General features: G+C 40.4%; 1 protein-coding gene and 1 pseudogene across 1 annotated transcript; one reads left to right on the plus strand and one right to left on the minus strand.

Moving 5' to 3' along the window:
- Positions 1-7051: 7051 nt before the first annotated feature.
- LOC148046155 (olfactory receptor 14C36-like) lies at positions 7052-8017 on the minus strand. Its single transcript, XM_087714555.1, has one exon. The coding sequence runs from the start codon at positions 8015-8017 to the stop codon at positions 7052-7054; it is 966 nt and encodes a 321-aa protein (XP_087570681.1).
- A 10400-nt stretch (positions 8018-18417) lies between these two features.
- Positions 18418-19403, plus strand: LOC148046156 (olfactory receptor 14A16-like; annotated as a pseudogene).
- The last annotated feature ends 2565 nt before the right edge of the window (positions 19404-21968 follow it).

Below are 21968 nucleotides of genomic sequence, written 5' to 3' on the forward strand. Positions count from 1 at the left end.
GGTATCAACGGTGGAACCAGGTGATCAAGCGTGGTGTGTGCACCTCAGATGACCTCACCCACGATGCATCTGTAAATGGTATCCCTTCCAAACTATTGAATACTTAAAGTGCCATAACGATGATGGGAATCTACTATCTGTTTGATTTCATAATGGCATTCACCATCAACCTGCACTGGAGACGGTGGTGTTGGAAGATTACGTTGCCCAGTGGTGGTCACCGGTTTGAGTAAACTGCTGTGAAACACCAGGTGGGTTTTCCCCAACAGGGGAGGCAGCTTTAGTTCCTCTGTGACTGGATTAATTACTCTGGCAATTGGGAATGGATCTATGAATTTGGGACCCAGCTTACATAGGGCAATTTAAAGCGTATATACTTGGTAGATAAAAATACTTTATCCCCGAGCCAAAACGTTGGTTGTGGACTACGTTTCTTGCCGGCTTGTCTCTTGTACATTTCTGCTGCTACCTGCAATGCTTTTCAGACATTTCCCCACACTGGATGCATGTAGTTTATCCATTCCTTTATGGTTCGGTGATCAGCAGTGGCTTGTAGACATTCAGGTATAGCCATTAAATCAAACCCATCACAATACAGTATGGGGTATACCCAGTACTACTATGTACTGCATTGTTATGTGCAACTTCAGCAAATGGCAGTAGATTCACCCAGTCAGTTTGCTGATATTGCACATAACAATGGAGATACCATTCCACTGCACCATTAGCCCTCTCTGCTATGCCATTGATAGATGGAACGCAGAAGTGAAACCCTGAGAGGACCCCACCCTCCTCAGGAAGCTGCCCCAAAATTGAGCAGTAAACTGTACCCCACAATTTGAAATTATACATTTAGGTACATCATGGAAATGGTAAATATGTACTAGGAATAGTTTGGCCATTTTTTAGCTGTCGGGAGCCCTGGACAGGCAATGAAATGAGCCTGTTTCGAGAACAAATCAACTACTGTCCAGATAACAGTATTCCCCCTGCTCTCCAGCAACTCCACAATGAAATCCATTGCTATGTCTTCCCAGGGCCGAGTGGGCTTTGCTACTTCTTGTAACAAGCTAGGAGGCTTTCCTGGCCTACTTTTCATAGTTGCACAAATGTTACAACCCCAAACATATTCTGCAATATCCTGCTTCATCTTTGGCCACCAAACTGCCAATTTGTCAAGTGCAGTGTCTTCAGGAATTCATTATGTCCTGCTACCTGTGCATCATGACAACACTGTAAAACTGCTGTCCCTTGTTCCATTGGGACATATATTTTGGACCCTTTCCAGGCCAACCCATCTCTTTTGGTTAGAGTCTGCTGATTCACCTGGAACCAAGGGTCTAGTGGAAGTGCATCTCTAATAGTGATATCAGCTGAAGGATTTTTGTCCTGGATGCTGGCTGCTATAGCTATATTCGCCGACTGGGGAAACATAGGCTGGAAGGTCTGCTCTTGATCACTATTAAACTGTGGCTTCCATGACAAAGTGTCTGCCATAAAATTTCACCCACAGGGAATGTATTTCAGTTGAAAATTAAACCTACAGAAGTAGAGCACCAATCATACCTGCTTGGGTGACAACTTCTGGGGAGATTGTAGAGCTTCCAGTTCTTGTGGTCAGTCCATACCTCGAAGGGGACCATAGCCCCTCGAGTAAGTGCCTCCATGTAAGCAGTGCACATCGCACAGCAAAAGCCTCCTTTTCCCATATAGCCCATCGTTGTTCTGTGTCACTTAGTTTGTGGGAGGTATAGGCACATGGCTGCAGCTCTCATTTTTCATTTAGTTGGAGTAAGACAGCTCCCACTGCTACATTGCTTGCATCTGCCTGCACTATAAATTTCCTGGCTGGATCAGGATGTCTCAATATTGGCTCCTGTGTGAACAATCCCTTCAATGTTTCAACTGCTTTTTGACAAACAGATCCCACTGTAAGGGGAATTTGGTGACTGCTTGGACTATTTCCTTTAGTTTTCTTGGTAGTTTTTCAGAAGCTGTCTCCTTCATAGAGTTGAGAGAAAATGACTGGTCCAAAATCACCTATTTGGCTTTGTGCCTAATGCAGGACTACAATTCACAATCACCTCTTTCTATGCCTTACCACTATGCCTAAATGGGTATCAGATATACAGTGATGTGAAAAACAAAGTACACCCCCTTTGAGTTTTGTGGTTCCATGTATCAGAACATAGTAATAATAATCTGGTCCTTAGCAGTTCTTAAAAAATAGATAAATACAACCTCAGATGAACAACACTGGACATATTACACCACATCATCATTTATTTTACAAAAAGAAAGCCAAAATGGAGAAATTGTGTGTGAAAAAATAAGTATACCCTGCGATTCATTAGCTTGTAGAACTACCTTTAGCAGAAAAACTTATCAGCCTCTCGCATCATTGTGGAGGGATTCTGACTCAATCTTCTTTACAACATTGTTTGGGTTCACTGCAGTTTAAGGGCATTTATTTATGCACAGTTCTCTTGAGGTCCCACCATATCATTTCAGTTGGGTCTGGACTTTGACTGGACCATTGCAACACCATGATTATTTCTTTTTTTAGCCATTCTACTGTAGATTTGCTGGTGTGCTTGAGATCATTATCCTGTTGCATCATCCAATATCAACCAAGTTTTAGTGGTCAGGCAGATGACCTCACATGTGACTCTATAATACTTTGGTATATAGAGGAGTTTATGGACAATTCAGTGACAACAAGGTGCCCAGGTTCTGTGGCTACAAAACAAGCCCAAATAATCACCTCTCCACCACCATGCTTGATGGTTGGTATGAGATGTTTGTGCTGATATGCTCTGTTTATTTTTGCCAAATGTGGCATTGTGCATTATAGCCAAACAACTCTATTTTGGTTTTGTCTGTCCAAAGGACATGTTGCAGAAGTCTTATGATTTGTTCAGATGCAATTTTGCAAATGAAATGTGTTGCCGTGTTCTTTGCTTGCTCCTGACAACCTTTCCAACCAACAATACCTGTTTAGTATTTTTGGAATTATACTGTCAAGAACTTTAACATTTAACATGTAACTGAGACAAGTAGAATCTGAGATGTTGGATTTTATGCAATTTCTCTGAACATTGCACGGTCTGACCTTGGGGTGAATTTGCTGGGACATTTGCACCAGGAAGATTGGTGACTGTCTTGGATGTTGGTGAATACTCTTCCTCACAAATAAAACAAACAAAATGTTAGAAAGTTATAATATTTATGTAGTTACTTGTACCAAGCACATTTAAATTATATTAAAGTAACCAATGTATCTTTATAATCCCGCAGGCATGTCACAACTTTTGAGCACCCCTAATGTTTCAAAATTGAAAATTGAATGTTGAATCTACAAAGAATCATGAACTTTAAATTGTTTGGAAATAAACAATTGCTTTTCTAAGATTATTGCTAAAGTCTCTATTCTTTGACATACCTCAATGTTGGAAACCAGCAAACACCTACAACTTTGGCTTTTATAGAGGTACTCACACTTGCTGATGATAAATTAATCAAGGGCACTTGATTAGCAGCAGCTGGCTTAGCCTCTTTCTACATAAGGAAGCAATAAGTGTGTACTTAATTTTTCACACATGGCATCTCCATTTTGGCTTCCTTTTTGTAAAATAAATAATGATGAATAACCTATGTTATGTTATTTTTGTTCATCTGAAGTTGTATTTACCTACTTTTAGGAACTGATAAGAACCAGATGATATTTATTATGTCCTGATATGTAAAACCATAAAATGCAGAGAGGGTGTACCTTCTTCTTCATATGACTGTAATGTAGCTACCAATAAATAAACTGACATTTCAGCTGCTATGAAACAGAATGATCAGCAAGAAGCAATTAAAGAGATTTAGGAAGAGATAGACCTACAAACAAACATTAAGTGAATATGAAAAAAGACATTGATGGTAAGCATGGATCAAATCTCAGCTCATCAGTTACAAAAGTTTTATTACCTGGAACATTATATACTGTGTTTTATGACAATATTTTAGCTATTCTATATCTGTGATAAAAATAACAGTTATAATAAAATAAAATAAAATTATATTATAAAAAATAAACTATAATTTAATATAATTATTGTATATTTGAAACTATTTTCAGAAACACACAACTTGTAGCCCAAAAATTCCACATGCCTATCATCTGTGCTAATGTAGATTAAACTTTCCCCACATTATGTCATTAGATCAAGCAATTATTTCCCCTTTCCATGTTTACAAATTAATTGCTAAGTGTAGTGATTGAACTGATATCTCACATATTTTCGGCTTAGACAACTTAGAACTATGCAGCCTTTAGTCTGACCTAAGCATAGTACATAAAATTATGTACTACAATGTTTTATCTGTCAATCACTACTTCAGCTTCAACCACAACAATACATGAGCATACAACAGATACAAACTTAAGGTAAACTGTACCAAACTCAATTGCAGAAAGTACAACTTCAGCAACAGAGTGATCAATGCCTGGAATGTGTTACCTGACTCAGTGGTTTGTTCCCCAAAGCCCCACAACTTTAACCTTAGACTGTCTACTGTTGACCTTACCCTATTCCTAAAAGGTCTGTAATGTGCCTATCACCCCTATCCTAACAACCCCATTTATTTGTAGCCATTTTATGCATTCATAAGTTTGTATATACCTATATCTATTATCTTATACACATTTGACAAAACAATAAATAAAATAAATAAAAGAAAAATAAATAAAAATAATAAAATAAAAAATAAATAAAATAAATAATAAATAAATAATAAAATAAAATAAAATAAATAAAATAAATAAAATAAATAAAAGAAATAATAAAATAAATAAAATAAATAAAATAAATAAAATAAATAAAATAAATAAAATAAATAAAATAAATAAAATAAATAAAATAAATAAAATAAATAAAATAAAATAAATAAAGAAATAAATAAAATAAATAAAATAAATAAATAAAATAAATAAAATAAATAAAATAAATAAAATAAATAAAATAAATAAAATAAATAAAATAAATAAAATAAATAAAATAAATAAAATAAATAAAATAAATAAAATAAATAAAATAATAAATAAAATAAATAAAATAAATAAAATAAATAAAATAAATAAAAATATTAATTTTACTTTTGTTTTTATGTTTCCATGTAAACAGGTATACACATTTATACTTTATATTTAAAGAAAAAAACAAAGAATCAATAATTGATCAGTGAATTTCAGCTCAAGTTTTCAAGGATTTGCTTTTCTCGCAATAAATTGCGAGCAGAATTGTTGAGTTACTGCACAGAGTCAATGTTACTATATCAAACAACCTTCCCATATTTCCATCTAGTATTCAAGAATCTGCATTCCGGAGACTATAGGATTAGGCCTGTCCCTGGGAAGCAGGACTTTTAAGGACAGTCACTCCAAGTGACTGGCATTCAGAGTATTAGTTGCATGGCCCAATGTCAAAATTCAAAGGTCAAGAACCAGATATTCTTTTGACAAGCACAAGATAGTAAATAACTAAAAATAAAGGGTAAGAGGGGATGCTGTGTTAGCAATGGAAATCAAGGAAGGAAGCAATGAAGTTGAAAGGGCAAAAGCTATCACATAAAAGAAGGAGAAGTGCAAAATGTAGGAAGAAAATAGAAAATTAAAGGAAATAAAAGAGTGAAAAATGGAAATAGGACGACTGCCCATCTTATTACACAATTAGCTAATATTCTTTGTCTATCTTCCTCTACCTATTTGCAAAATTCTGGAAAGATCAGGGAAAATGGTTTGGCAACAAGATACTAGATACGTTTCTCCTGGAATTTACAAAATATTTGAAACTACAGATTGAAATGCATGTTTTGATATTGATGGTAATCAAAACAATCCTGTTTATAAGTTCAGCAGAGTTGGAAGTGGTTACTCACTGAATTCAAGGCCATCAGGGAATACCAACAATATAGTTTTGACTGAGAAGATGAAAATATTCTTGCTAAAAATATATATTGGAAGAAACCACCCATGTTTGCCCCAAAGTGTCCAAGGATTGACCAGGTGTTGAAACTGACTTAAGGTTTTCTTTATTTTCCTCATAAACTACAATGGAGTTTCCCCAGTTATGTAAAAATGAAGTCGGGCTAGGCAACATTTTAAATTTGATAGCAAATGGTTTTCAGAGTATTCATGAATGGGCATTATAGCACCAACTGTCAAATTTTTAAACAAAATGTGTCCAAATTGTAAAATACATTGTTTTTAATCCGAATGTTTTTGCACATTCATTTCCAAAGTTTGCAATCCAAGGGCAGTGGGACTATGTACATAAAAGACACTAAAATATATATGAAGATCAAATCAAGCCATCCCTCAATGGATGCCTACAGAAATAAATTGGGGCTAAAAGCAAAGTAATTTTTTTTTAAAAATGACAATTTTAAGTGCCTCAAACCTTTCCTTTCAGATTCAAAGTCCAAGAAAGCCTCAGCCTCTGTTATCCTTAAGAATTTCTGAGATTCTTAATTGGAGGATAAAATGGCATTTAAAAATTCTTGAAAAACTGAGGTATTTTTAAATGATACCCTATGATAAAACAACTCCACTGCAAATAGCTCAAAATAATATTTGTACAAGATATGTTTAGACTTCCAAGTACATTTCCATTTCAGTGAATTGTACTAGTCATGTTATATTATTTCTCTGAGGAAAAAACATGTGCTTTTTGAAAGCATCTATATTTATTTAATAGGATTTTAAAGGAAAAGAGATTAAATACATGACATCATTCTGAAATCATATTTAGATATGAAACAGAAATATATAGTCAACACTGATACTGGAAATAATTATATGAAGTAATGTTTAGGTTCTATATCACAAAACATTAATGTACATTAACACATACTTACAATCAGGTAATTTATCTGCTGAAATTTAAATGGCAATTCTGGACCATTTTTTGTTAAAAATCATTAATGCATATTTCACTCATCAGACATGCAATTCATTTTTTAAAATTACAATATTCCTAGAACATGTACATGCAACCGTAACTGTTTAAAATTTTAGCCAAAACTGAAAATTATTTTTGCAGAAGGGGTTTGAACATGTACGGAAAATTAGTTTCCAGAATTCCATTTTGAGCTCATGGTTCCTTATGCTGTAGATCAGGGGATTAATGAGTGGTGGTACCACACTGTAGAACAAAGAAATCAAGAGATCTGTTGTTGATGGGAAACTGTATGTGGGTCTCAGGTATGCAAAGGTACCACTAATAATAAACAGACAAATGACTATAAGATGGGGCAAACAAGTAGAGAACGCCTTTTGCTTCCCTTGAGTAGATGGGATTTGCAAAACTTCTCTAAAAATCTTAACATATGAGCAAACAATCAGAGAAAAAAGAATGAACCCTATAGAACAACCAAAGATAAGTGCCTGTTTTTCTGCAACATAAGTATCAAAGCAAGAAATCTTGAGCAACTGAGGAATTTCACAGAAAAACTGATTGATAATTCTGGAACAAAACTTCAATGTAGATAAATTTCCAATATAGAGAGCTGAATAGAAAAGACCACCCATCCATGCACTAGTTATCATTTGGATGCAGACTTTTTTGTTCATTACCATCTCGTAGTATAAAGGATTGCAGATGGCTACATAACGATCATATGCCATGACAACTAGGAGGAAGAGATGAGATGCTACAAAGAAAACAAAGAAGAAAACTTGACAGAAACATCCAGAGTAAGAAATAGTTTCAGTGTTCATCAGAGAATTCAGCATGGACTTGGGAACTGTGACAGAGATGGAGCCAAGATCTTGCAAGGATAAATTGGCTAGGAAAAAATACATGGGTGAGTGAAGTTGATGGCTATAAAGAATGACAGTAATGATAATTAGATTCTCAATGAGAGCCACTAAATAAATTAGTAAAAAAGTGATGACATGAAATATTTGTAGCTCCTTAGTATTGGGCAATCCATGCAGTAGGAATTCATCAATCCTTGACTGATTTTCCATAGTGCTGTTCCTGCTGTGCAGTCTGTAGAAAGAACTCAACAATCACACTCCTCTCCATGCATTATGATTCAAGCCACAATGGAATATTTTGAAAATCATTTTTCCCATCTTGGCAGTGTAAGAAAGAAGGAAACAAAGCTTTGTCTATAGAGTGTTTGTAATTATTCTCAAGGGGGCTCATTTTTCAGAAACTTAATTTGGTTCAGGAACCCTGAGGTATATTAGGTATGTGAGAAGAAGTTTAGACTTTTTTTTTTCTAAAGATTAAACCCAGTGCTATATGTCTGTTGATTATAGAACACAAACTTGCATTTTAAATTGCTGCATTTATCCTTCCTTCCTTTCTTCCCTCCCTCCCACCTTCCCTCCTTATTGTCTTATTATAAGAGGGAAGGAAGGAAGAAATAAAGGAAGAAGAGGAAAGAAAGGAAAAAGTTGAAATAAATGAAAGACTACAAATAATTGTAGTCTTTGTAAATAGTCTTTGTAATAATTGCAAAGCTACAAAGTTTATTAGTTTGTTAAACATGTACAAGATAGCAGGTATAAATATATATTTGGATATAAATGAAAAAAATGAATACAAATAGATGGGGATAGAAGGACAGGGACGTTAGACACGCTGGTGTGCTTATTCACGCCCTCTTTAAAGAGCTCTTAGGAATGGGGTAAGGTCCACAGTAAACAGGTTAAAGTTGAAGCTGTGAGGGTTTGAGGGTGTAACAATGGAGTCAGGTACAGCATTTCATGTGTTGACCACTCTGTTGCTGAAGTCATATTTTCTGCAATCGAGTTTGGAACAGTTTACCTTGAGTTTGCCCATGTATTAGTGAGGTTGAAGCTGAAAAATTCATTGACAAGATGTTGTACCAGACAATTTTCTGTAGTGTTCTTAGATCATACCGCAGGTTGCACAGTTCTAGATTGTCCAAGCCCAAAATTCCAGGTTTGTGTGCCATAGTGTGTGGAATTCTCATGAGGAATAAGACACACAGGCAAGATGTCTCGGGATGAGAGCTCAGAACAGAGTCCGAAACTCCCTTTTATTCTTATTACACTCATTAGCATACAATGTTATCACTAAGGGCCAGAGCTGCCTATGGCCAGTTACTTTTATGAGTCATTTATCCTGTTTTCCACATCCCTTACGCTTTCATTGTTTCATGTGCACTATGGCACATCCTGTGGGAGCAGGTCTCTGCAATTATTCCCACATCTCCTCCTTTTTATATTATCAACGGAGACCTCCTCTAAGTTCAGATGGACCTCAGTTTCCATGGCCAGAGCGTCCGCCCTATTAGAGGGAAGGAGGGTTTTGCACGTTTGTAGCAGGGATGGGAGGCATTGAATACAACAACAAAGTAACACCAGCAATACAATAATGGTTATTATCACAGGAATCAGTGATCTCAGCCAGGAGCCATCAAGTAGCCATGACCACAGAGCCCCCCATAAGTCGATGGTACCAGAGCCATCACTATGCAGGGGGTTGTTACGTACCAAGGACTCCATTTTTTCCACTGTGGCAGAAATATTAGGTTGATTATCATGAATGTACATGCAACAATGTGAATGAATCAAAGCACAAACACCACCTTTTGCAGCCAAAATAATATCCAAAGCAAAACGATTCTGCAATGTTACACTACGTATTTCCCCCAATTCCTGATTAATTAATTTTAAAGCAGTAATAGTTTCATTAAACAATAGTCCAATTATTTAACTTATGCAACATCAGGGGGGATTCGGAAAAGATGTCTCGTTTATTTCAAATTCTTCCACTAGGTAATTCTTTCATAGCATATATACCCATGACCAACAATCCCAACGTACATACGCCTTGCCAATTTCATGGAGTCTGTCGGTAAGCCCTTCTACCACATATGAGCCACATATTAAGTATGTCATAAGTTCCTTTTTTCGAGGAGTTGGCAAACTGCATTTGACTGCAAGCCCAGTATTTATTGACTCCATCTGGCGCTGTTGTATTAATGGCATCACAACAAGTAGCCATTCCATTCCACAGGATCAGAGTCTCACAATTAGTGTAGGTGCCAAGATATGTTGCATTCATCCATTGGCCTGTGCTAGAAAAACAGTAATGAGCAGGCTCCTGCACACGGGTGGCTACAGCATATGTGATGCCAAGCAAACTTTGCATTCTAGGCCAGGTAGCTTGTTTCCATCCTGTTTCATTAAAGGGAATAGCGTGTAACACCATGCCACCTTTGCTGTCAGCTGGGATATGTAAGCAAATCCAACAATTAGTTAAATTAAAAAGGTGGGAAACCTTCTTCAAGTCCTGTAAATAAGAATTGGGACCCCAGGCCCCCAAGTCATGTGTACTACACCGAGGGAGCGTCAGCAGGCACCATGTAAGGCCGAACACAGCGAGCAGGTGTCCAGATAATTTCACCATGGTCTTCAACTGCAGTGTAACCACGGCCCCAAGTAATGTGGGAGGTAGGATCTTTCCAGGACGGGTCCGGCAGATGTCAGTAGTACACTTGTGGACATGGAGAGTCTGTGGGAGAAGCAGAAAAATGCCTGCTGATGGCCGTGAGACCCGGGGTGCCGGTAACATTAAGAAAGTTGAGAGTGTAAAGAGTAAGATTTAAAACATTTTGTATTCCAGGTAAGCCGGGGTTATTTTCCCCTTTATTTTTGGAGTGTGCAGCAGGAGCAGTTTTCAAAGTTTGATTAGCTCGTTCCACAATGGCTTGACCAGTGGAGTTATAAGGAATACCAAATTTATGGATAATGGACCAGCGATGGCAAAACACCGCAAAGGCGGACCTAGTGTAAGCCAGGCCATTATCAGTTTTCAACTCTGTTGGGTTACCCAAAATACAGAAAGCCCGAATACATTGATTAATAACATGTTTGGTGGCTTCACCCCGTTGGGGGGTGGCCATAATAAAGCCTGAATGGGTGTCAATGGAAACATGTAAATATTTCCAAGGGGCAAATGGCAAATATTGAGTCATGTCCATTTGCCACAATTGACAACTTTGCGTCCCCCGAGGGTTGACACCTTGGGGAACTGCATGTGCTTGAAGGCTACAGGTAGGATGTTGTTGAATAATGGCTGATGCCTCCTGAGCTGAAAGGGAAAATTGTTTCATAAGAGCTTTTTTATTCTGATGAAAATATGCATGACTATCCCACTATCGCCCTATTCATGGCTTCCCTTTTGTACTCGGACTCAAATACCACATACTGGGTTCCATTAAGCAACATCCGAGCCAAGTCTTTCCAATCCTGCGGTAGCAGTTGATAGGCACCCGCTAAAGAATTAAGAAGTGCTCTGGAGTAGTGGCTGGTAATTCCATAATCCTTTACCACATTTTTAATTGTTCAATCATTACCAGAGGCAAAAACAATGCCTGCTGGTGTAGTCCGGTATATCACTGGAAATAGCTCAATGTCCTGCAGATCGGAGGCATCTAAATCTCCTTCTTTTATTGCTTTTTGATAAGCTCCTCTAATAATTCCTGGCTGTTGGGCTTGGCCAGAGGGTCTGTCAGCAGTAGTCTGACAGCACGCGGGTTGGGAAAGACCCTCAGGAGCCGTGGGTTGGCAAACCCGTACGTCTGGAGCAGGAGTTGTTAACATAACAGACGTTGTTGGATAAGGAGGTGGATCCAACAACGACTGAAGAGGGGATTGAGCGTGTGTCTGAATCAATGTATAGGCAATTTTCCACAGACAAAGAACATCTGGGGGATCCCTCGGAACTTGGTGGAGGACTGCTCCAATTTTCCTCCATGTGTCGGCTTTTAAGGCGCCATGTTCCAGATAAGATGGACAGTTAGCCCAAACATAAGCAAGCAATTTGACAGTCTCTGATTTAGAGAGAGGCTTGGTAGTTTTTCGGTCTTGGGTGCTTAAATATTTTTTCCTGCCTAATTGCCTAAGCTCTTCAACATGAACTTTCTGAGCTGCAGACATTCCACCCCCCATACTTACGAATTAGAGTCAGTCGCCAGCGACATCATTGGGTGCACTGAGCCTATTCTAGGCAGTAAGCAGAGGGTTAGCAGGAACGTATCCATCGGCACAGGATCACGTCGGTGTCACCACGTGTGGTGGTCTCTCATGAGGAATAAGACACGCAGGCAAGATGTCTCGGGATGAGAGCTCAGAACAGAGTCCGAAACTCCCTTTCATTCTTATTACACTCATTAGCATACAATGTTATCACTTAGGGCCAGAGCTGCCTATGGTCAGTTACTTTTATGAGTCATTTATCCTGTTTTCCACATCCCATGCGCTTTCATTGTTTCGTGTGCACTATGGCACATCCTGTGGGAGCAGGTCTCTGCAATTATTCTCACAATAGTGAATTCCATTGTGAGTAGAGGAATGGAGTACACTTGTCATGAAGTACCTCTGGACCCTCTCAATCATATTAATGTCTAATGTACAGTGTGGATTCCAGGCAGATGAGTTGTATTCTAGAATTGATCTAGCAAATGTTTTGTGTGCCCTAGTTAGCATTTGCTTACCAAAGTGGCACATGTGCAAGGAATGTAAGATGGCTGCTCGAGTGAAATGCTTGAGCCTCGTGAAGAGAGAAAAACAGAATTGTCAGGGACGGAGCTCCTAGACCTTCGAAGGGAGAAGTCCCCCATTGAGGCTATCTATCGGGCAGGCCGGGGGAGCATTTGGTTGAGAAGGGGTCGCTTTAAGTGGCCCCTAGACACTTTGAATGCTCCTGAAACTCACCCACTTTATTTTAACACAACTTGTAACAGTAACAGAAAACAACCAGGCAGGGTGCTGGTTTAACAATGTAGCAACAGAAGGATGATCTGTGTAGAGAGAGGCAGAGAAGCAGCTCCAGCTGGACTGGAGTGTTCGTCTGCTCTGGTGCTGAACAACTGACAGTTTGAACGAGTCTGCCTTTTATAGCTCCACAGACTCGCGCGCCTTACAGCCCGGCAATTGACAGGCACGTCTGATTGGCTAAGACGCGCCTGGCTGCTGCCGAGATGTCATTCGTAACAGCGAGGACTAACTTTTACTATACAACACTTCTTCCCCCCCAGCTGTGCGCATGCGTGATGTTTGCGCACGCGTAGTCTTGTAAGTATACAGGAGAACGGCGGACATGCCCCGAACGCCGCAATTGCATTGCAGGCGGATCATCGCATTGATGTCCCTGTCTGAGCCCCTCCCCTCAGGGAGTGAAGCTCCAGGTGACGTCTGATGGCAGAGGAACCCTGAATGGATGACTCCCACTGAATGGTAAGTTGGGCGAAGGGGGAGCGGCCGAGGATGTTGACGGCTTGTGACTAGGCCGGTAGGCGGCCTCTGGAAGGGGAAGGCTAGGTCTATGTTGGCCTAAACGTAATAGGTTGGGGTTTTCGACTCCGGATTGAGAAGCACTGCTGGGCTGTGATACTGAGCTAGGCTGGCCTGGATTGGAGAAGGCTGGAGAGTTGTGGTTATTTAACTGCGGTTGCGGATTCAGGTCTGGCTGAGAAACGGTTAAGCCAGGACCTTGCGTGTCGGCTTGAGAATCATTTTCTGATGACCGTCGTTGTCTCAATTGATCCAGGTGTCTTCTCCAGGTTGATCCATCTGAAACTCGAATCCTGTAGGAAATGGGCCCTGTTATTTCGGTTATAATTGCGGGCACCCATCTCGTCTCTCCTCCATAGTGAATTGCGGGCTGTTGTCGGACACTACTGTGTCCGGCAACCCGTGGGTTGCGAACAATCGTCGCAAGGCTCGCACAGTACTGTCAGATGTGGTGGAGTGCATGAGCAATACTTCCACCCATCGAGAGTACGCGTCCACAACCATAAGGAAAGTCTGGCCGTGAAAGGGGCCAGCGAAATCTATATGTATTCTAGACCAGGGACCCCGAGGCATCTCCCATTCCCGGGAGGGAGAGGAAGGAGGAGATGGTCGGGACTGCTGGCAGGTTTCGCATTTGGCGACCCAGGCTTCGATCTCTGCATCTAACCCTGGCCACCAAACGAAACTGCGAGCAAGGGCCTTCATTCTGCTTACTCCGGGGTGACTTTCATGGAGACATTGCAGAATCTGTTGTCGGAGGACCGTTGGGATGACCACACGGTCGCCCCACAGTAGGCAGCCTGAATGTATAGAAAGATCCCACTGTCTGTTCTTGAAGTGCTTGAACTGAGGTGGTAACTCACCCGCAGGCCAGCCTCTCAGAACCCAGTTCAATAGCTGTGACAGTGTGGGGTCAGACCGAGAGTAGGCGGCCACATCGGTAGAAGTCAATGGCAATTCTAACTGAGCAATTGCCAGAACAGAATGGCAAGGAACCGCTTGATCTTCCGTGTCCGGAAGAGGGCAGCGACTAAGGGCATCTGCATGCCCTATTTGCTTGCCCGGACGGTAGCACAGGGCGTAAGAGTACGCCACTAAGAACTCCGTCCAGCGGGTCATCCTTGGGGACAGGATAGGAGGGGTCGGTCTATCACCAGCCAGTAGCCCAAGGAGTGGCTTATGGTCTGTGAATAGGGTGAAGTGCCACCCGTATAGGTAGTCATGAAACTTTTTGATTCCAGACACTGCAGCCAGAGCCTCCTTGTCAATCTGGCTGTAGTTCCTCTCAGCCGAGGACAGTGTTCTGGAATAAAAAGCTATGGGGGCTTCTGAGCCGTTGGGCAGGACATGACTCAGAACAGCCCCCAAACCGACGGGGGAGGCATCACATGCTAGAGTCAGGGGCATCTTGTCGCTATATTGCACTAAGACTGCCTCTGACGTCAGCAGGGACTTGACAGCCGCGAACGCATGCGCTTCGCGGCTGCCCCATTGCCAAGGCACGGATCGGTCGAGCAACCGATGTAGCGGCTCGGCTAGTGATGCCTTGTGTGGGATGAAAGCCGCATAGAAATTTAGAAGCCCCAGGCACGATTGGAGCTGCGCCTTTGTAGGATGAATTCCCTGGGCATCAATTGTGAAGCCCAGGAAATCCACTTGGGGCACAGCAAAGAAACATTTGCTGCATTTAAATTTAAGACCCGCGCCCCTGAAACGGTCAAGGACTTTCCTCAGTACTTTGATGAGGTCTGAGCGGCTGTCAGCAGCGATCAGGACGTCATCAAAGTAAGGTACCACTCCAGGGAGCCCATGGAGCAGACGTTCCATGAGGCTCTGGAAAATCCCCGGGGCAACGGAAACGCCGAATTGAAGGCGGCGACAACGGAAAGCCCCCCGGTGGGTGACGATGGTTTGGGCAGCCGCCGCATCGTCATCCACAGGGAGTTGCTGGTAGGCCTGCGCCATATCCAGTTTAGCGAAAATACGGCCCTGCCCCAAGGAATGGGGCAGGTGCTGTACAACAGGGACTGGATAGGGGTTTGCCTGAAGGCCAAGGTTGATGGTCGACTTATAGTCGGCGCAGATCCTAATGGAGCCGTCGGCCTTCACCGCAATCACAATGGGGGTCTCCCAAGGTGAGTGGTCGATGGGCTCCAGTATGCCCTGCGCCACGAGCTTATCGAGCTCAGCTTCAACCTTTGGCCTTAATTCAAAGGGCACCCTGCGGGCCTTCAGTCTGATTGGTGCAACCTGGGGGTCCAAGCTAAGGGATATGGGCTGCCTTTGTAATGGCCTAGCTGGCCATCAAAGATATCAGCATAGTCTGACAAGACTGCTTCTATGTCTGGGGGCGTGTCCGCAGTAGAATGAATCCCCTGAAGGGAGATACCCAAGGGAGAAAACCATTCTAAGCCCAGAATTGCTGGTAAAGGTTTCTGAACAATTAAAGCAGGTAAAACAGCGCAAAACTTGCCATAAGAAACCCTCAAGGTATATGAACCTAGGATAGAGATATGGGAGCCTTGATAGTCTGTTAAAATTGCGTTAAGGGGTGACAATTGACAACGTTTCACGTGGGGGCACAACATAGAAAAAGTGTCCAAAGAAAGAAGGGATTTTGATGAGCCGGAGTCCACTTCCATCTGACACGGCTTCCATTCAATCAGTATTTTAATATTGATTTTGTCCGTACCTTGTGAGGATGAGTTGATGGAGGTGTCATGCAGGGACGAAGAAGCTTGATTGATGTTAAAGCATTCGTCTTGACGCTGAGCAGGTTTCCGCTGCTGCAAGCTCTTTGGCGGGGGTGGAGGAGGACCATATGGAGGAGGTGGCTTGATTGCTGCAGAAGGAGTAGGAAGTGAAGCCTTGCAGACATGGGCTAAATGTCCTTTCTTCCCGCAGCGGCGGCAAAGCGCTGCCTTGAAGGGGCAATTAGCCCGGGCGTGCGCTCCACCACAGCCAATGCAAGCAGAGGAGTTTGAAGGGAAACGGCTGATGGCCTGACTCTGTCGAGGCTGCTGACGGCGGGGTTGTGCTCCAAGTCTATCTACCTGAAGTTGTTGTAGATAGTCAGGCAGGGGGGCTAGCTCATCAATTAGATTTGTAATGTACGTTGGCTTCTGGAGCGGAGGAGGAGTTGGAACGGTTGAGGCTTGAGTGGCAGGTAACCCTCCAGCAACCGTCATCTGCGCGAGGTAGCGTTCTATTTCGTTGGAGGAAGAATCTGCCAACTCCGCAGCACGAGCCTCGTCTATGGCATAAGCTAATGTGACCTTAGGCTTGCCCAAAAGTCTACGCCTGAGAAAAATATCCTTTAGGCCACAGACGAATTGCTCTGCGAGATTTGCCTCCAGATCTGGGAACTCACACTGCCCTGCAGCAACTCTCAAGGCTTGCAAAAATTGATTTACCGTTTCTGCAGGCTTTTGGAGTCGCCTGCGGTAAGCGAAGCGCCTGGCTATTTGAGATGGAGTAGGTGCGTAGCATGCCTGCAGTCCGTCTGTTAGTTCTTGCCAGGTGAGGTCGTACACCGCTCTAAGGGCGGCAAAGGACCTTGCGGTGGCAAACATTTCTGGGCCACAAGCCGTAAGGAAGAACCCACATTTCCTCGCTTGAGACTGACCTTGACGGTTGTTAGCGATTAAAAAACACTCAAACCGTTCAAGAAATGCCTCCCAGGTTTCACCTCCAACCCCAAAAGGGGCAAACATTGGCATTCCGGCCATGGCAGTTGGTTGGAGTGTAGACGATGTGACTAGAAGTGGCAGTTGGTTCCCTTTTCTTCTGGTTACAGGTCCCCAGTCCTCGTCGCCAGTATTATATCTTCAGGAATGAGACAGAGGCTCGTGTCCGGTAACTCTGTAACCAATTTATTTTAACACAACTTGTAACAGTAACAGAAAACAACCAGGCAGGGTGCTGGTTTAACAATGTAGCAACAGAAGGATGATCTGTGTAGAGAGAGGCAGAGAAGCAGCTCCAGCTGGACTGGAGTGTTCGTCTGCTCTGGTGCTGAACAACTGACAGTTTGAACGAGTCTGCCTTTTATAGCTCCGCAGACTCACGCGCCTGACAGCCCAGCAACTGACAGGCGCGTCTGATTGGCTAAGATGCGCCTGGCTGCTGCCGAGCTGTCATTTGTAACAGCGAGGACTAACTTTTACTATACAACATTTTCCACTGCTCTTATCTCTCTGCTCCTTGGGGAGCAGAGAGATAAAAACCCTCAGGAATTTCTCCTTGTGGCTTTTTCTATAATGGTGTTTCTGCTCCTCAGCAATTGAACAAGCATTTAAAGCCTCCAAATGAAGCTCCTACTCTGGTTTGCATTCAAACTGCATAAATAATGCCCCATGTTTCATCAAGGCTATTTAACACCAACCAAACATTTTGTGACTCAGAAAACTTCCTTCCTCCCTCCCTACCTTTCTTGCAATTATCTGAAATAGTAAAAGCTCTCCTGCTTGAGCAGGGGGCTGGACTAGAAGATCTCCAAGGTCTCTTCCAGCTCCTTCATTTATTCTAATCTTCACTGCTAAATCTCTATGAATCTGTTCCATTAAATAAAATTGGATTTACTACAATTCTTAAAAATTTTCTATTTCAGTACATTATTTTATTACTCACTTCCTGCTAAAAAGCACACATCAAATTTGATGGGTGCTACCTAGGTCTTCCTTGTTCAAATAATTCAATTGCTTTGTCCAACTATTTGCCTAGGATTTATTTCAATTCTTCATGGCCAATATGGAAATACAATGTATGTATGTATAGGAGAGAGATGCATAGATCTCGATTTCCCTTATGGATTTTACTTTAAAAGCAAAGTGAACATAGAAAATATCTTGTGCTACAATTAAAATCACCTGAAAAAAATACCTAGTCCTTTTTCTTTGGATAAAAAACAGTATAAACAACAAATCTAATGTACCTAACTATGCTTTTGCAAAATGAGTCCCATTGAGCATAATTATAAATATCCCATAGATATAACTCTGTTTCCTTCTCTCTCAAAAATCCAGACATTTGTTCCAGTACACCTTGAATAGTGGTTTGTGGAAAAGAGTCTAATTCAGTATTAGTTCCACAGAATGCAAAGCCTGAGGAGTACAATAGAAAATCAGACAAGAGTTGATGAATTCTTTCTGCATGGATTCCCTGACAATGAGACACTTCGAATATTTCATGCGTTCATTTTTTTAGTAATTCATTTGGTGGTCCTCATTGAAAACTTCATTATCATCAATGTCGTTCTTTATAGCTATCAACTTCATTCACCCATGTATTTTTTTTTTAGCCAATTTATCCATCCAAGACCTTGGCTCCATCTCTGTCACAGTTCCCAAGTCCATGCTGAATTCCTTGATAAACACTGAAGCTATTTCCTATGCTGGATGTTTCTGTCAAGTTTTCTTCTTTGATTTCTTTGTGACATCTCACCTCTTCCTCCTTGTTGTCATGGCATATGATCGTTATATAGCAATTTGCAAGCCATTACATTATGAAACAGTAATGAACAAAAAAGCTTGCATGCAAATGGTAATTAGTGCCTTGTTTGGTGGTCTTTTTTTCCCCAATACTCTATACAGGAGATTTACTCACATTGGATTTCTGTTCCAAAATCATCAATCAGTTCTTCTGTGAAATTCCTCAGTTGCTCAAGATCTCTTGCTCTGACTCTTACATTGTGGAAGAATTGGCACTTATCTTTGGTTCTTGTGTAGGGTTCATTCTATTTGCTCTAATTGTTTTTTCATACATTAAGATTTTTAGAGCAGTTTTGCAAATCGCCTCTACCCAAGGGAAACAAAAGGCGTTCTCTACTTGTTTGCCCCATCTTATAGTCATTTGTCTGTATATGGAAAGTGCTAGCCTTGCTTACTTCAGTCCAACTTCTATCTCTTCTTCACCATTAGATCCATTTGTCTCAATATTTTACTGTGTGGTACCACCAATCATGAATCCACTGATCTACAGCATGAGGAACAGTGAACTCAAAATGGCCTTCTGGAAGCTAATACTCCATGTTTTTCTACATTTCTTAAGCAAAAATCATTCTCAGATTCAGCTACCCTGATAAACAGTTCCAGTTGTCTATATATTTTTAGGATCATTTACATTCCAGGTCCAGTGGGTGAATTGAATATTTTTGCTTACTCAAAAATAAATATTACTTGATTCTCCAAGGATCAGTTCTCATAACTGCCATTTAATTCTCAATATTTTTCCCATTGTAAGTATATTTTGATGTAAATTAATGTTTTATGATATAGTATAGGGCATTAAAACATTATTATTTGATGTAATATAATTATTGTCTTTATTGTGCATATATTACTATTTTATTTATATAATATTCATTTTGGGTTTAAAAGGCTATTCATGTATTATGTTTTATGCTAAATTTAAAATGATATAGTTCAATGATATAGTTCAAATATGATTCCATAATAGTATCGTGATTTTTTTAAAAAAATGTTATTATAATTATTATTTTGCTTTTTCATACTCCTGCATCCATTGGAAGATTTTAGCAGAGAAACAGGTTTCTTATGACAGAACATTAGTGCTCTTAATTTTGGATGCATAGATTTTAAACATTTTATCTCTGGATTTTAAAGTGATAGTCTCTGAAGAGACTTTGCAGTTTGAGTTTACAGACAAGCAATAAGCCTGACCAAAGTGAAGTGTAGCATTACTTAGGAGCACTACTCCAGTGATCCTGAGAACACAGATAAACCAAATGCTTCAGTGACCCACTAAAAGGATGCAAATTTCCAGCTGTCTGCAAGGAATATAAATCCTTCCATTCCCCACTCTCCTATCAGAGTTGAAGAAGGTTCTTGGATGAGAAGCGAAATGTCTTCAAAAGAAAGAAAGAAGAAGGCCCAGTTGCCTCCTGAAAAGCACCTTTGGGACAAAGGTTGCTGAATTGTCTAGATTAATAAAAAGAAGGATTAGGGATGACATGATAGCAGTGTTTCAATAACTCAGGGGTTGCTACAAAGAAGAGCAGTGTCAAGCTATTCTCCAAAGCACCTAAAGGCAGAACAAGGAGTAATGGATGGAAATTAGTCAAGGAGAGAACATACCTATAACTAAGGAGGAATTTCCTGACTGCTAGAATAATTAATCAATGGGATGATTTGTGGGTGCTTCAAAACTGAGTTTTTAACAAAAGACTGGACAATCATTTGTCTTATTTCCAAGGTCCATTGCAATTCTTTTATTCTGTTAAACCTATCTTTGAATCCCCCCCCAAAAGAAACTTCACTAGACTTTAGTCTTGATTTATTGTTGTAGGCGTTCATTGATCTCAACTTCCATTTTAATATCTATATTTTTGTTGTACACTATTCTAGTTTTCCTAATTTTAGGAAATGGATATGCAGCAGTAGTATTGTGATTAGGAGGTATTCTTCAATTTCAGCATATTTGGCTCAAAGAGTTGCCAACCAGTATGGACATTCGTGAGTATTCTGAAATATTATTTACTGTCATGTTCAAAATGTTGCCTAGTTCTAATTCAGTGTGACATCTTTCTATTATTTTCTTCATAATATAATTGGGACAATTTCACTGTAAGATAAGAGTAAAATAAAGAAATCCTAAAGTCAGCTTTAACTTCTGGTCACTATTTGGAGACAACCTTGCAAGCTTGGGACAAACATGAGGACTATTTCTTCCAAGATGTTATTTAAAAAAAACCTAGGAATCTTTTCATCTATTAATCCAGACTATAGTTTTGGTATCAAACCTCATTAAGCTTCCAAATGTAGACAATTTTATGGACTACCATCAATATCTCAACAGTCACTTTAATCTGAAGTTCCAAATGCTTTGAAAATTCCAGAAGAAACCTATCTAATATCTTGCTTCCAAACGATTTCCTCATAACATTTCATTACATAGCTTACATAAAAAAGACAAGGAATATTACTTATAGAGTCATCCTATTTTTATTCTCCCTTTTTACCATCTTGTATACTAGAAGGAGAAGAGAGAAAAGGCAATAGTTTGGGTGAGGTAAACTTGTGTTCATGCAATATCTCAACAAGTTTTATTACAATTTATTTCAGGAAACTTGAGGTTCACAATTTACTGAGAATTTGAGCTGTAGATAAATGACTGATTTTCCATTTCTCATAAAGTATTAAAATATTTGCTTTTTAAGTTGGTTGGTTGGTTGGTTGGTTGGTTGGTTGGTTGGTTGGTTGGTTGGTTGGTTGGAAGGAAGGAAGGAAGGAAGGAAGGAAGGAAGGAAGGAAGGAAGGAAGGAAGGAAGGAAGGAAGGGGTTTTTTGCCTTGTGATGCCTGTTTCATAGAGTACCTGAGCAGGGGTTCGACTAAAAGACTTCCAAGATTTCTTCCAAGTCTATTATTTTGCATTCTGTGTTCTGATCAAACTAGCAATATTTTAAAATTATTTTGGAGTAATTGTCATTGCTGTATGATATATGAAGAGATCTTGGAGATCTTAGCTAAACAAAATGGAGCCATAACTTCACAATATTTTGTGGAAGGAAACACACAAGAAAATTGGATTTGAGATTTAGTGAAAAGCATAACACCAGTCCACTGAATTTGTTCTTTGATTGTTACCTCACCAGTCCCAGAAATCTATATATAGCAATAGCACTTA

Source organism: Thamnophis sirtalis, unplaced genomic scaffold (assembly GCF_051295495.1).
Source record: "Thamnophis sirtalis isolate CommonGarterSnake01/CBP01778 unplaced genomic scaffold, rThaSir2_p1.2 scaffold_4, whole genome shotgun sequence".
Classification (NCBI taxonomy): Eukaryota; Metazoa; Chordata; class Lepidosauria; order Squamata; family Natricidae; genus Thamnophis; species Thamnophis sirtalis.

What these genes read in the sequence shown, in the direction of transcription:
- LOC148046155 (XM_087714555.1), bottom strand. Translation starts at nt 8,017, where the DNA reads ATGGAAAATCAGTCAAGGATTGATGAATTCCTACTGCATGGATTGCCC.